We start from the raw sequence: 11,852 nt of genomic DNA on the forward strand, positions 1-11,852 counted from the left end.
TACTCATTCGCTCAACTGCTGATTTCTAATGACCGCATTAAATTCCACATCCTCATCACTTACTATGTAAAGAAGTTTATTCTGAATTGCTTACTGAATTTGTTACATAATTTTATACTTTTTTGACCAAGTTTTTTGCCTTATCCCGAAGTGGGTCTACCTTTTCTATCCCTTTTAAAGATCCCATCAGTTCACTTCCCACACTTTGGAAATTATGTTCAGTTTTCACTAGTTGTCCGGTTGCTCATTGGGTAAATATCATTCCGGCAGTGCCCAGCCATGAACTTGTGCAGTGTTACTATCTTATTTGGGTTATAAGCTGTGAACATGAATCTTTGAGGGAGTGTTTAGTCTTGTGCCACTGACAGTGAGGTCAGACACTGGGATGGCAACTGATGGGTATCAGCAGGTGGGAGAAGCGGCAAGGGGAATCCTTCCCTTGCGTCACTGGAAAAGGGGTGGGGGAGAACCCCTGGCTGACGCAGGGAGGCGGCCGCTCACCTATAAGAGCGGCTGAGGCTGCAAGAGGCGGGCAGAGAGTAGCTGAGGATCTCAGTAACCTTGTGCAGGGTGAGCAGCACTCCAGCTCCACACAGCATCAGCAGCCGCCACTGAGATGAAGTCGCATCCGGGCCGGAATGCAACGAGATGTGAGTAAAGATGCCATGTGAGGACGGGCTGAGCCGGGACTCCTCTTCCCTCTCAGAGAAAGCACACACACCCTGCCCGTTACCGCTGCTGTTCCATCACCGCCTGGTGGCAATCTGCCGCTGTAAGGAATTGCAGAGACGGACTGCTGTCAGGAATACAGGAGATCAGGCACTGCGAATAAAGAGGATAGGCTAATGTTTGGAAAAGTAATGTTCCTGTACATAGATAGAGAACTGGTAAATATTACAGGAGAAAATGGACAGGTTAATATTTGGGGAAAAGATGTTCCTGTTATGAATGAAGGCAGGTTATTGCTTTAAATCCTTTTTATATCTATGAATCTAATTTAACACTTTTGTAAAGTAAACCCACAGTAATCACCTAGGTTATATATTCAGGTTGTAAAATGAACCTAAACACCATTCATTTAGAAATGAATGTTCCAAGCTGTTTAAGGAGCTGATGGATTAAGAATAGAGATGCAGAACCCTGGTTGATGAATTGCACTCTAAGTGTTTATTTCCTGAACTTTGTATGCTGTCTTCAGAATCTTCTGCATTTGTTCCATATCACTCAGTTATCAGTGCACTGCAGCGGGTGCTGGTGGGGAGTGGGGTGGGGGAAGATGTTGAGTACATGTGTCAGCTGCTTTGCTAATGAGATTTCATGTGGCTACCATACCTATGGTTATAACTTTACCCAAGCCTTCTGTTGTATTGCAGCAAGGGTGGAGGAGGGAGATCTGAGTGCTGTACTGTGTGAATTTAATGCAGTGATTGAGGATTTCACCTCCCCGCTAAGCAAGAGACATTTCAGATACGACGAACATTTAAGATACATGAAAAGACGGAACAGCACAAGCACCAGTGATGGTGGGATCAGTGATTCAGACAGTGAGTATTGAACACCGGGGAAGGTGCCTCTAATGGGGGGAAGGGTTCCCAGTCTCTGCAGCAAGACCAGAATTGACATAATGGTCTGTTGCTTTGTGTATGATTCTTGAATCGGACAGAACTTGGATTGAATATCAAATCTGAAACAAGTTACTACCTTCAAACAACATTTTCTAACTGGTTGTGTACACAGGAGTACAAGATAGCTATTGATGAGGAAGTTGATCAAGTCTATCTGAATTCTAAAGTCCTGTGTGCTCTACAGTGCCATAGCCAATTGTTTTTTCAAAGGTTTCAAGAATCTTGTCTCCCCCACTCCATGTAGAAGCCAGTCGTTTACTGTCCTCACTATAGGAGGAGAAGCATTTCTAAATATCAGCCCTAAGTTGACTTTATCTATTTAGATTTGTGTACCCACATCCTCCAAATAACATGCCATATTTATCGTTTCCACTCCCCTATCTTCTTTGTTTCTCCAGCCTCTCCTTATAAATCAAACTTGACACATGTATAGACCACTGTGTCTCTATTCTGCATTCCTGTACTCCAATGTTACTGATTACTATCTCCTCCACCTTGTATTCTTCTATTTGCCAATTCAATGTTTTTGCAACTCTCTGCCTCAAAAGGTATTGGAAGTGGAGTCTTTGAAAATTTTTAAGGCAGAGCTAGCTATATTGCTGATTACCAATGAATAGAAGGTTATTGGGGATAGGAGGGGATGTGGAGTTGAGCTTACGACTAGACCAGCCATGATTTTATTGAATAAAAACATATTATGCGGATGCTGAAATCTGAAACCAAAAGAGAAAATGTTGGAAAATCTCAGCAGGTCTGGCAGCATCTGTAAGGAGAGGAAAGGGCTGATGTTGAGTCCAGATGACCCTTTGTCAACCCTTTGTCATTTTATTGAATGTTGGAGCAGGCTTCAGGGGCTGAGTGGCCTACTCGTGCCCCTAATTTGTATGTTTGTATTTTTAACGTTATATTGACTTAGTTAAGCATTGGCCTCCCGCCTGCCCACTGTTCATGTTTGATTTTTGAGTCTATTGTCTGTGATTGAAATTAATTATTCTGCATGTAAAATAAAAACAATATGCTACCCTCTAATTACATGAGCGAGGTTGCAGAGTTGTGATATTTTATGGTGCAGCAACCGGTCTGCACTTCTGACTTGTTTGAATTGTTTGATGTACACGTTCCAGCCAAGTGGTTTCCGTGCATTAGTTCCTGTTCTTCCGTTTTATTACAGGTACAGATTCACTTCAGAGAAACAGTTTCAGCTTCAGCGATGAGAAACTGAATAGTTCCATGCTTTCATCTTCTAAAGGTACTGTTGCCTACAGTCTCTCTTATCTAATATCTGTTTCATTCAAATGTTGATTTCCTGAGTTTGTGCTGTCAATAAATGTCAGTATAGAATTGGTGAATCATTCACAAAGGATTAGACTCAGAATTATCTCCAGATAGTGAAATATGTATTTTCACACTACATGCTCACCCTGTGCATTCATTATTCTCTCCCCTTGTTTTATTTTGCAGGATTGATTTTTTTTTTGACCCCTGTGGGCAACTGCACAGACTATGGGAGATCCTTCTCGCCAAAGGGAATGGCCAAATAGATAGGGATGGTCCTGGTGGCCCACTAGTGAGAATCTCTGACAGCTGCTTTCTCTGATCACTCAGGGTTTGGGGGAATTTTTAGGTCAGGTGCAGGAGTTTGGAACTGATTTGGATTTTTGTTGGTTGCAGCCCATCTTCCCTTGTTAGTGAAAGACCCAGGTATCTCCTGTCAAGAGTCATGTTCCTTGTTATCCAGGAAAATAGCAAGATGTAAGGAGGTGGTTCCAGATGGGAGCTCTGCGCAATGGGGAAAGGACAGTCATCATAGAGTCATAAAGGTTTACAGCATGGAAACAGGCCCTTTGGCCCAACTTGTTCATGTTGCCTTTTTTTAAACCCCGAAGCCAATTGCCCACATTTGGCCCATATCTCTTCGTACCCATTTTTTTTCCCCATGTAACTATCTAAATGCTTTTTAAAAGACAAAATTGTACCTTCCTCTATTACTACCTCTGGCAGCTTGTTCCAGACACTCACCACCATCTGTGTGAAAAAATTGCCCCTCTGGATACTTTTGTATTTCTCCCCTCTCACCTTAAACCTATGCCCTCTAGTTTTGGACTCCCCTACCTTTGGGAAAATATATTGACTATCTACCTTATCCATGCTTCTCGTTATTTTATAGACCTCTACAGGATCACCCTCAGCCTCCTATGCTTCAGAGGAAAAAAGTCCCAGTCTATCCAACCTTTCCTTATACTCAAACCATCAAGTCCTGGTACCATTCTAGTAAATCTTTTCTGTACTCTTTCTAATTTAATAATATCCTTTCTATAATAGGGTGACCAGAACTGCACACAGTATTCCAAGTGTGGCCTTACCAATGTCTTGTACAACTTCAACAAGATGTCCCAACTCCTGTATTCAATGTTCTGACCAAAGAAACCAAGCATGCCAAATGCCTTCTTCACCACTCTGACTCCACTTTCAAGGAGCTATGAACATGTACCCCTAGATCTCATTGTTCTGTAACTCCCTCCAATGCCCTACCATTAACTGAGTAAGTCCTGCCCTGGTTCAATCTACCAAAATGCATTATCTTGCATTTGTCTAAATTAAACTCCATCTGCCATTCGTCAGCCCACTGGCCCAGTTGATCAAGATCCTGTTGCAATCGGAGATAACTTTCTTCACTGTCCACTATGCCACTAATCTTGATGGCACTTCAGTTTGTGGAGAATTACAGGGTCTATGGAGGTAGTGCTTCTGTACCGTGAAATAGAATTTTTTTTAGAAAGTTGTTGCAATGCAATCATCTGAGTTCTGTAGAGGAACTTGCAGACTTTAATAATGAATTGAAGCTCTTTGTAGTGAGTGCTTTATGCCTGCAATTACTTGGTTGTGTGACACTGGGCTGTGCTATATGTTTGCAAGCGCCACAAATATAACATAGCTGCAAAGGCCAAAATCTTTTAGATTTCTAACTCCATGGGCTAAATGCCACCAGCGGCAAATGGAAATAAACTCCCTCTTCTGGCAATATTTGGGGTGTCTCACACAGGAAAGACATATGGTCCTCAGATTCTTGGACTTTACTCTAGAATCAAACAAGTTCCAAGACAGAAGTATGAAGTTATAAACAATGTTCAGACGATTCTGAACTTTGACACATTCTTGGCACACTAGTAGACACCTCAATCTGTGTCTCATACAGCATTTAGATCCTCACTAGGTCTTATCAGATGTCAACCTCGAAAAAAAGTCCATGAATCTTGGTTTGGAACTATATTGGCTTGGAATTGTATAGGCCAAACCAGGGATAGGGGATAAATTGGTTTTACTAAAGAACATTGGCAAATCAATTGGGGTTTTACGACAATAAGCTGCCAGCCACCGTGGCCATTTTTTGGAAGTTTTTCTCCACAACGCCAACCTCTAATAAAAAATTAAGACAACTCACCTTAAATAGGAGAGTACCAATGCCAAACCTAATAAAAAGCTTCAAATGGTTCTATTCTTTACAGCAAAGCTTGGAGATACAAAGGAACTGGAAGACTTTATTGCTGATTTGGACAGAACATTAGAGAGTGAGTATTGTTTTTATACATTATAGTAGATCAAGAATCAAAATGTTTCCATTGTCTGATTGTGATGTATAAATGAATAGAAGCCTTGAATCTGCAAGTGACAAAACATTTTTCAGTTTTCTAGTTACGATAACACCAAATTACTTGCTTTGCACAGCGATGCCCATATTAACCTGACCCAAATGCTTAACAATAGGTTCAAGCAAACTTGTTCCCCATCCAACCACTTACCAGACTGTATGAAAGAGATGATGAAATGAAAGAGCATTCTGTTATATTTTGACATCAGTTAGTTTGTATTTATTGTGGGCTGCATCTGGACTTCTAGCAGGTCACTGGTGTGTGTTATTTACTGGCACATTCCAGTCCAGCACTTTGACTGCAGCGGACAGTACGTGGACAGGGTGTGCACCCATGGCTTGGTTTCCATTTTGTGCTTTTAAATTACGTTTATCAAGACAGCAAAATCTGCTGCATGAGAAACTCAAAATCAAGCATGACATTATAGTGATTTTAAAATGTAGTAACAACGTAACTGGCTAACAAATACCACGAAACCTGACTCTTTGCAATCCATTAGTAAAATCAGAAGATTTCTTATATTGTATAGGATATGAGGTAAGAAGTGTCTCAAAATCAGGTTAAAGTCCAACAAGTTTATTTGATAGCAAACCCACAAGCTTTCGGAATGCTGTTCCTTCATCAGGTGAGTGGAAGGTTCTGATCAGAAACAGGGCATGTTTGTGAGACTTCTGGTGTTGTGAGACTTCTTACTGTGTTTACCCCAGTCCAGCGCTGGCATCTCCACATTAGGATATATGAGACAGACAGACCATTCCTTTCTTTATGCTGCAATCAAGCCACCACCATCTTTTCTCATCTAAATTGACCACTATATTGTACAGCAGAACTGAATAAAATGAGTGCACTAGACTTGAATAATTACTGATTCTAGGCAAAAAACTAAAAGACTGCAGAAAGCAAAAATCCAAAACAAAATCAGAAAATTGCTGGAGACACTCACTGGATAAGTGATCCAGATCTCCTACCTGAGGAGATAACACGAAAGTCAGTACAAATTTCAAGCACAGACCCGTCCTCAGAACTTAGCATGTTCTTGATGCTTGTCCCATTTTCTGTTTTATTAATGGCGACAGTTTGCATGGAATTGCCCTCTGGTGAGATGAAGATCTCCCTTCAGCAGGATGCTCACACATTAGCTCATTCTCATTGTCTGTCAGATCCATGATAACTACTCAGCCACTTCCAGTAGCAACTCACATATGCAGTGAATTTGTGGAGCAGAGTGATACATTAATCCCTTTCATAACCATACTTGACAATACAACATTAACACAGTACCTGTAGACAATAGGCTGGATGGACAATAATACCACCATGTAACAATTTATTAAAAAATTTGAAAACTTAATACTTCAACCTTTGCACTGGGGAGAAAAGTGTTCTTGTTTACCATGTGAATCAAATTATAAACCACTTGATGCAAAGAGATAATATTCTTATGTCCTCTAGAGTTCTGGGAAAGACTCATCAGTACAATCCTAGATTGAACCATCAACTTGGTTGTGTCTGGAGCTTTGGAACATTAGGGCAAAGTATTGTGATAGGTGTGGCCAGTCATGGGAGAAATTTTGCTGGATGTGTTGCATCATTATGTAACCTAATGACAAACTGATTTATTAATTCAGCATGTTATGAGGTATATGTACAGAAAATATGCTGGTAATCATGGTTTCATGACAGCTACTTTCCTTCTTTTGGCTTCTGGATTCATCTCTGTGAGGCAGTTTCCAGTGGCAAATTTGTGTACTTGGGTAATGATGCATCCAAACTGTCAGGCTATGCAAAGGGATTTAACAACACAAAGGCCAGAAGCCAGCTACCAGAATCATAAAAGTGGCTGGAGGTTGTTGCTTTAGGCAGGTTGGTTGATACTGTCACCTCCTAAATATACTGGCAAATCTGTATATCATGTTGTGAAGTTAATTGAGCTGTTTTGTATCACTTTGACTCACAGATATGTGAGAGAAAGGGAGAAAGTATGGACCATGGCCTTGTTCAACCACATGAAGAAAACACACCAGTCTGCCGCCATTACTAAATGATCATATCTTCACGTTGAAGCTTGGGACAGGTCTTTACATCAGTAAATGCATTTCAGAACAACTTGTATTTCAAATCCAGTTTAATATTTGCATGCTATAAATTTTTATTAAAACAAAGTTTAGAATAATCTAATTTGAACAGTATAGAAATATATTGTATGGTATGCATTTATGGGGGTAGGGATGTTAGTGTATGGGGAAAATTGTAGGTTTGGGGCTTAATTTGTGGGTTGGGAACAGTGGCAATCAGGAGGGGGTTTTGCCATGGGTTTGGAGAAGCTGTGTGGCAGGGAAAGGATGGGGGTTAGACGATGTTTGGGGTGCAGCAGCCATCAGAATGGAAGGTAAATTTGGGGTTGGAAGTAGGACTGCTTTAATTCAGTTAGCTACTCACCACTTTAGTTGTGGGAAATTCTCAGGCCTGATCCTGAATTCAGACTGTGATGGCATCAGCTGTCTCAGGGAAAGCTAATCTTGGAGAGCAGGCCTCCCCAGATCTTTGATTTTTTTTATATATGTAGAGGCCTGATTCCATTGGTGTGGATAAAGGCATGTTTCTTGTTTGTCCTTACTCAGTTTGGCAGATGGAAATGGACGTGCATTCTTCCCGCCATTGTACCGGGGCTTTATACTGAATAATGCCTTGGGAATGGGTGCAACATGAACCAGTTTCGGGGCTTGTTTCTGTGATAGCGCAACAGAATCAAAATGTGCCATTTTTGTCATAAATTACAACTTTTGTGACAAATGATTGTTTCACATTGAAATATATTTTTTGTAATTTGAAACATTTACAGGATTTGGACGTCTTGTATGTGTTCATAAACTAGACTGGTATGTCCAGTGCCAACTGTTGCAAAATGAAATACATTCTGTTTATCAACTTTTATCTGCATTTTGCTTTCTCACTTTGATTTCCTGCACTGAACATTAAATAAACTTCTATTTTTTTTGTTTGATGAAAATTTTTTGATTCTATATGTTTTCCACTGAGTGCCGCATAAAATGTCTGTCAGTTGAGTGAGCAGTTTGTTATCGGGCTTGAAATCTGTGGTTAAACTGCTACAGTGGTGTGCCAAGTATCGGGTTCCTGCAGCACTGAAGGGGGCTTTATGATCTGTCAATACTGTCATGTGTTCCTGCGTTGAGTTATTTTCAATTTTTCAAATTCGCAGTTAGTAGTACTTCCTGCCAGTCAAAGCCTGTCTGTTATCAACATTCCTAACATCAGACATAACTGCCTGCTTTGTGTGGCAAAGGAAGGAACGATGTAGGAATAAGAAAATCATTACATTCAAACTATTTTTAGATACCAAAATATATCAAATTGCTGCCAAAATAATATTTTCTTAACTGTGCTGGATTTTAAGCATAGTTGCTATTTTTTAAAATCACGGTTGGAATGCTGCATGCACATTTCAGTGCCTCATTATAAAGCAAGACTTGAATTTCAATCATGTTTAGCTTTTTCCAAAATGCTTCAGAACCAATGAAGTCCATCTGTAAAGTAGTCATCACTACGATGTTGAAAACATGGCAGCCAATTTGTTCACAGTAAGATCCCAGAATGTGGATATAGGACACAGAAAAACCACAACACAAATAGGCCCTTCGGCCCACAAGTTGCGCTGATCATATCCCTACCTACTAGGCCTACCTATAACCCTCAATCCCATTAAATCCCATGTACTCAACTCTTAAAAGACCCCGAGTTCGCCTCCACCACCGACAGCAGCCGATTCCACTCACTCACCACCCTCTGAATGAAAAACTTACCCCTGACATCTCCTCTGTACCTACTCCCCAGCACCTTAAACCTGTGTCCTCTCGTAGTGACCATTTCAGCCGGGAATAGCCTCTGAAAATCCACCTGATCTATACCTCTCAATATCTTTTAAACCTTTATCAGGTCAACTCTCATCCTTTGTCTCTCCAGGGAGAAAAGACCTAGCTCCCTCAACCAATCCTCATAAGGCATACCACCCAATCCAGGCAACATCCTTGTAAATCTCCTCTGCACCCTCTCAATAGCTTCCACATCCTTCTTGTAATGAGGCAACCAGAACTGCACACAGTACTCCAAGTGGGGTCTGACTAGGGTCTTATAAAGCTGCAGCATTATCTCCCGACTCCTAAACTCAATCCCTCAATTATTGAAGGCCAGAACATCCTCCACCTATGAGGCCGATTTAAGAGTCCTATGGACCTGGACCCCAAGGTCCTTCTGATCTTCTACCCTGCTAAGAGTCTTAGCCTTGATATTATACTCCTTCATCCCATTGAACCTGCCAAAATGGACCACTACACATTTATCTGGGTTGAAGTCTATTTGCCACTTCTCTGCCCAGTCTTGCATCCTATCTATGTCACACTGCAACTTCTGACATCCCTCCAGACTATCCACAACACTACCAACCTTCGTGTTGTCAGCAAACTTACCAACCCATCCCTCCACTTCCTCATCCAGGTCATTTATGAAAATTACAAACAGCAAGGGTCCTAGAACAGATCCCTGGGGCACTCCACTGGTGTCTGACCTCCATGCAAAAACAATATTGATTTGAAGGATAAATGTTGGCCAGCATACCAGGGAGAGATATTCTGCAGTTTCTCTTCCAAATAGCGCCATGGGATCTTTCTGCGTCACCTCAGCGAGCTGACTCAAACTTTTATTTTATTTATCCATGGGACATGGGCTTTGCTGGTGGCCAGCATTTATTGCACATCCCTAGTTGCCCTTGAAAAGGTGGTGAGCTGCCTTCTTGAAACACTGCAATCCACAATGACGTTAGGGAGGGAATTCCAGGATTTTGACCCAGTGACTGTGAAGGAACGGTGATATATTTCCATGTTAGGACAGTGATTGGCTTGAAAGGGAACTTGCAGGTGCTGGTGTTCCCATGTATCTGCTGCCCTTGTCCTTCTCGATGGAAGTGGCTGTGAGTTTGGAAGATGCTGTCTAAGGATCTTTGGTGAATTTCTGCAGTGCATCTTGTAGATAGTAGCAGCAGTGTGTACTAAGTGGTGGAGGAATCACAAAATCATCATAGAATCCCTATAGTGCAGAAGGCCATTTGGCCCATCAAGTCTGCATTGACCCACAATCGCACTCAGGCCCTATCCCCTTAAGCTCATCCATTTACCCTGCTTGTCCCCTTAATAATAAGGGGCAATTTAGCATGACCAATCAACCTAACCTGCACATCTTTGGAGTGTGGGAGGAAACCGGTTGTACCCAGACAAAACATACACAGACATGGGGAGAACATGCAAACTCCATACAGACAATGATCCAGGACCAGAATTGAACCCAGGTCCCTGGCGCTGTGAGACAGCAGTGCTAACCACTCTACTACTAAGCTGCCCACATGGGAGTGGGTGTTTGTGGATGTGGTGCCAATCAAATGGACTGCTTTGTCCTGGAGCTTCTAGAGTGTGAGAGCTGCACTCATCCAGACAAGTGGAAAGTATTCCATCACTGACCCAATAGACAGCACCTCCGATAATGCTGTCCACCTGTGACTGGTGTCACGCATTAGCTGGACTGAGCAAGGACTTCTTTTGACCCAGCTGAGTTTTTATGTCAATCCAACAGCTCCCTGAAAGTTGGCCGTATTTTAATTTTAAATGAATACAAGTTCTCAAATTTGAACACACATTTTCTGGCTTACTTGACATCATAGTCATTATGTCATTACATAGAAGCAGGAGGTGACTGCCATTCATTATGATCATAGCTGATTATCCAGTTCAATAACCTGTTCCCATCTTCCCTCCAAACTCTTTGATCTCTTTAGCCCCAAGAACTAAATCTAACTCCCTCTTGAAAATATACAATGTTTTGGCCTCAGCTGCAGATAGTGGAGTGCTGAAGATCAGACGCCTACAAGAGGCCAGGATTAGAGATGCTCAGAGTTTTATGGCTGGAGGATGTACTGAGTAGCTGAACTGTAAGGACCAGGAAAAGCAGAATTTGTTTTCCATTCTGTGCTAAGTTGACGGTAAAGTAAATGTGGGTTTGTCTCCAATTTTCACCGATTTTGGTTAATCCATTTTAAGTAGATGTGATTTTCATTCTGAGAGGCAGCAGCTTTCTTGAGCTCAGCTCCTGGATGAAACTAGTCTTCATACTAAATAAGAAGGATTGTGAAGTCTCAAAGAGACATCTCTCCACGTAATTTTCATCAACATGTTTAAATTGGACAAGATAACATTGTACTGGTTGTGCTGCAGTATGTGAGCAGGAAGGAAACACCTTGAGGTTGGGGAAGGCCTCCAGCATCATCCTCACTTGCTCTCCAGAGTAGTTCTCTTTAGGCCCCCTACAGGTAGCCATACTGCTAGGTAGAATATTAATCAAAAAATATGAGAAGCTTTGTACCAAAGGAAATTGTAGGAGATTTTAATCTTTATTTGGCTAAATTAAATTGGCAGAAGTAGGTTGAAGGCAGCACTGTGGCACAATGGTTCCTCACAGTGCCAGGGACCCTTGGGTTACAGTCTATGTGGAGTCTGGGTGCTCTGATTTTTCT

The 11,852-nt window shown here is 41.6% G+C and overlaps 1 protein-coding gene across 1 annotated transcript; it reads left to right on the forward strand.

Moving 5' to 3' along the window:
- The first annotated feature begins 539 nt into the window (after nucleotides 1-539).
- rgcc (regulator of cell cycle) lies at nucleotides 540-8,279 on the forward strand. Its single transcript, XM_080203315.1, has 5 exons — nucleotides 540-650; nucleotides 1,374-1,544; nucleotides 2,797-2,874; nucleotides 5,132-5,194; nucleotides 7,233-8,279. The coding sequence occupies exons 1-5, from the start codon at nucleotides 617-619 to the stop codon at nucleotides 7,238-7,240; spliced, it is 354 nt and encodes a 117-aa protein (XP_080059441.1). The 5' UTR covers nucleotides 540-616; the 3' UTR covers nucleotides 7,241-8,279.
- The last annotated feature ends 3,573 nt before the right edge of the window (nucleotides 8,280-11,852 follow it).

Source organism: Carcharhinus amblyrhynchos, chromosome 15, assembly GCF_965287045.1.
Source record: "Carcharhinus amblyrhynchos chromosome 15, sCarAmb.v2.hapA, whole genome shotgun sequence".
Lineage (NCBI taxonomy): Eukaryota > Metazoa > Chordata > Chondrichthyes > Carcharhiniformes > Carcharhinidae > Carcharhinus > Carcharhinus amblyrhynchos.

Bases quoted from the DNA above. Each gene is read 5' to 3' on its own strand.
- rgcc (XM_080203315.1), top strand. From the start codon at position 617: ATGAAGTCGCATCCGGGCCGGAATGCAACGAGAT. The intron at 1,545-2,796 runs GTGAGTATTGAA...GTTTTATTACAG, and splicing joins TGGGATCAGTGATTCAGACA to GTACAGATTCACTTCAGAGA. The intron at 2,875-5,131 runs GTACTGTTGCCT...TATTCTTTACAG, and splicing joins CATGCTTTCATCTTCTAAAG to CAAAGCTTGGAGATACAAAG.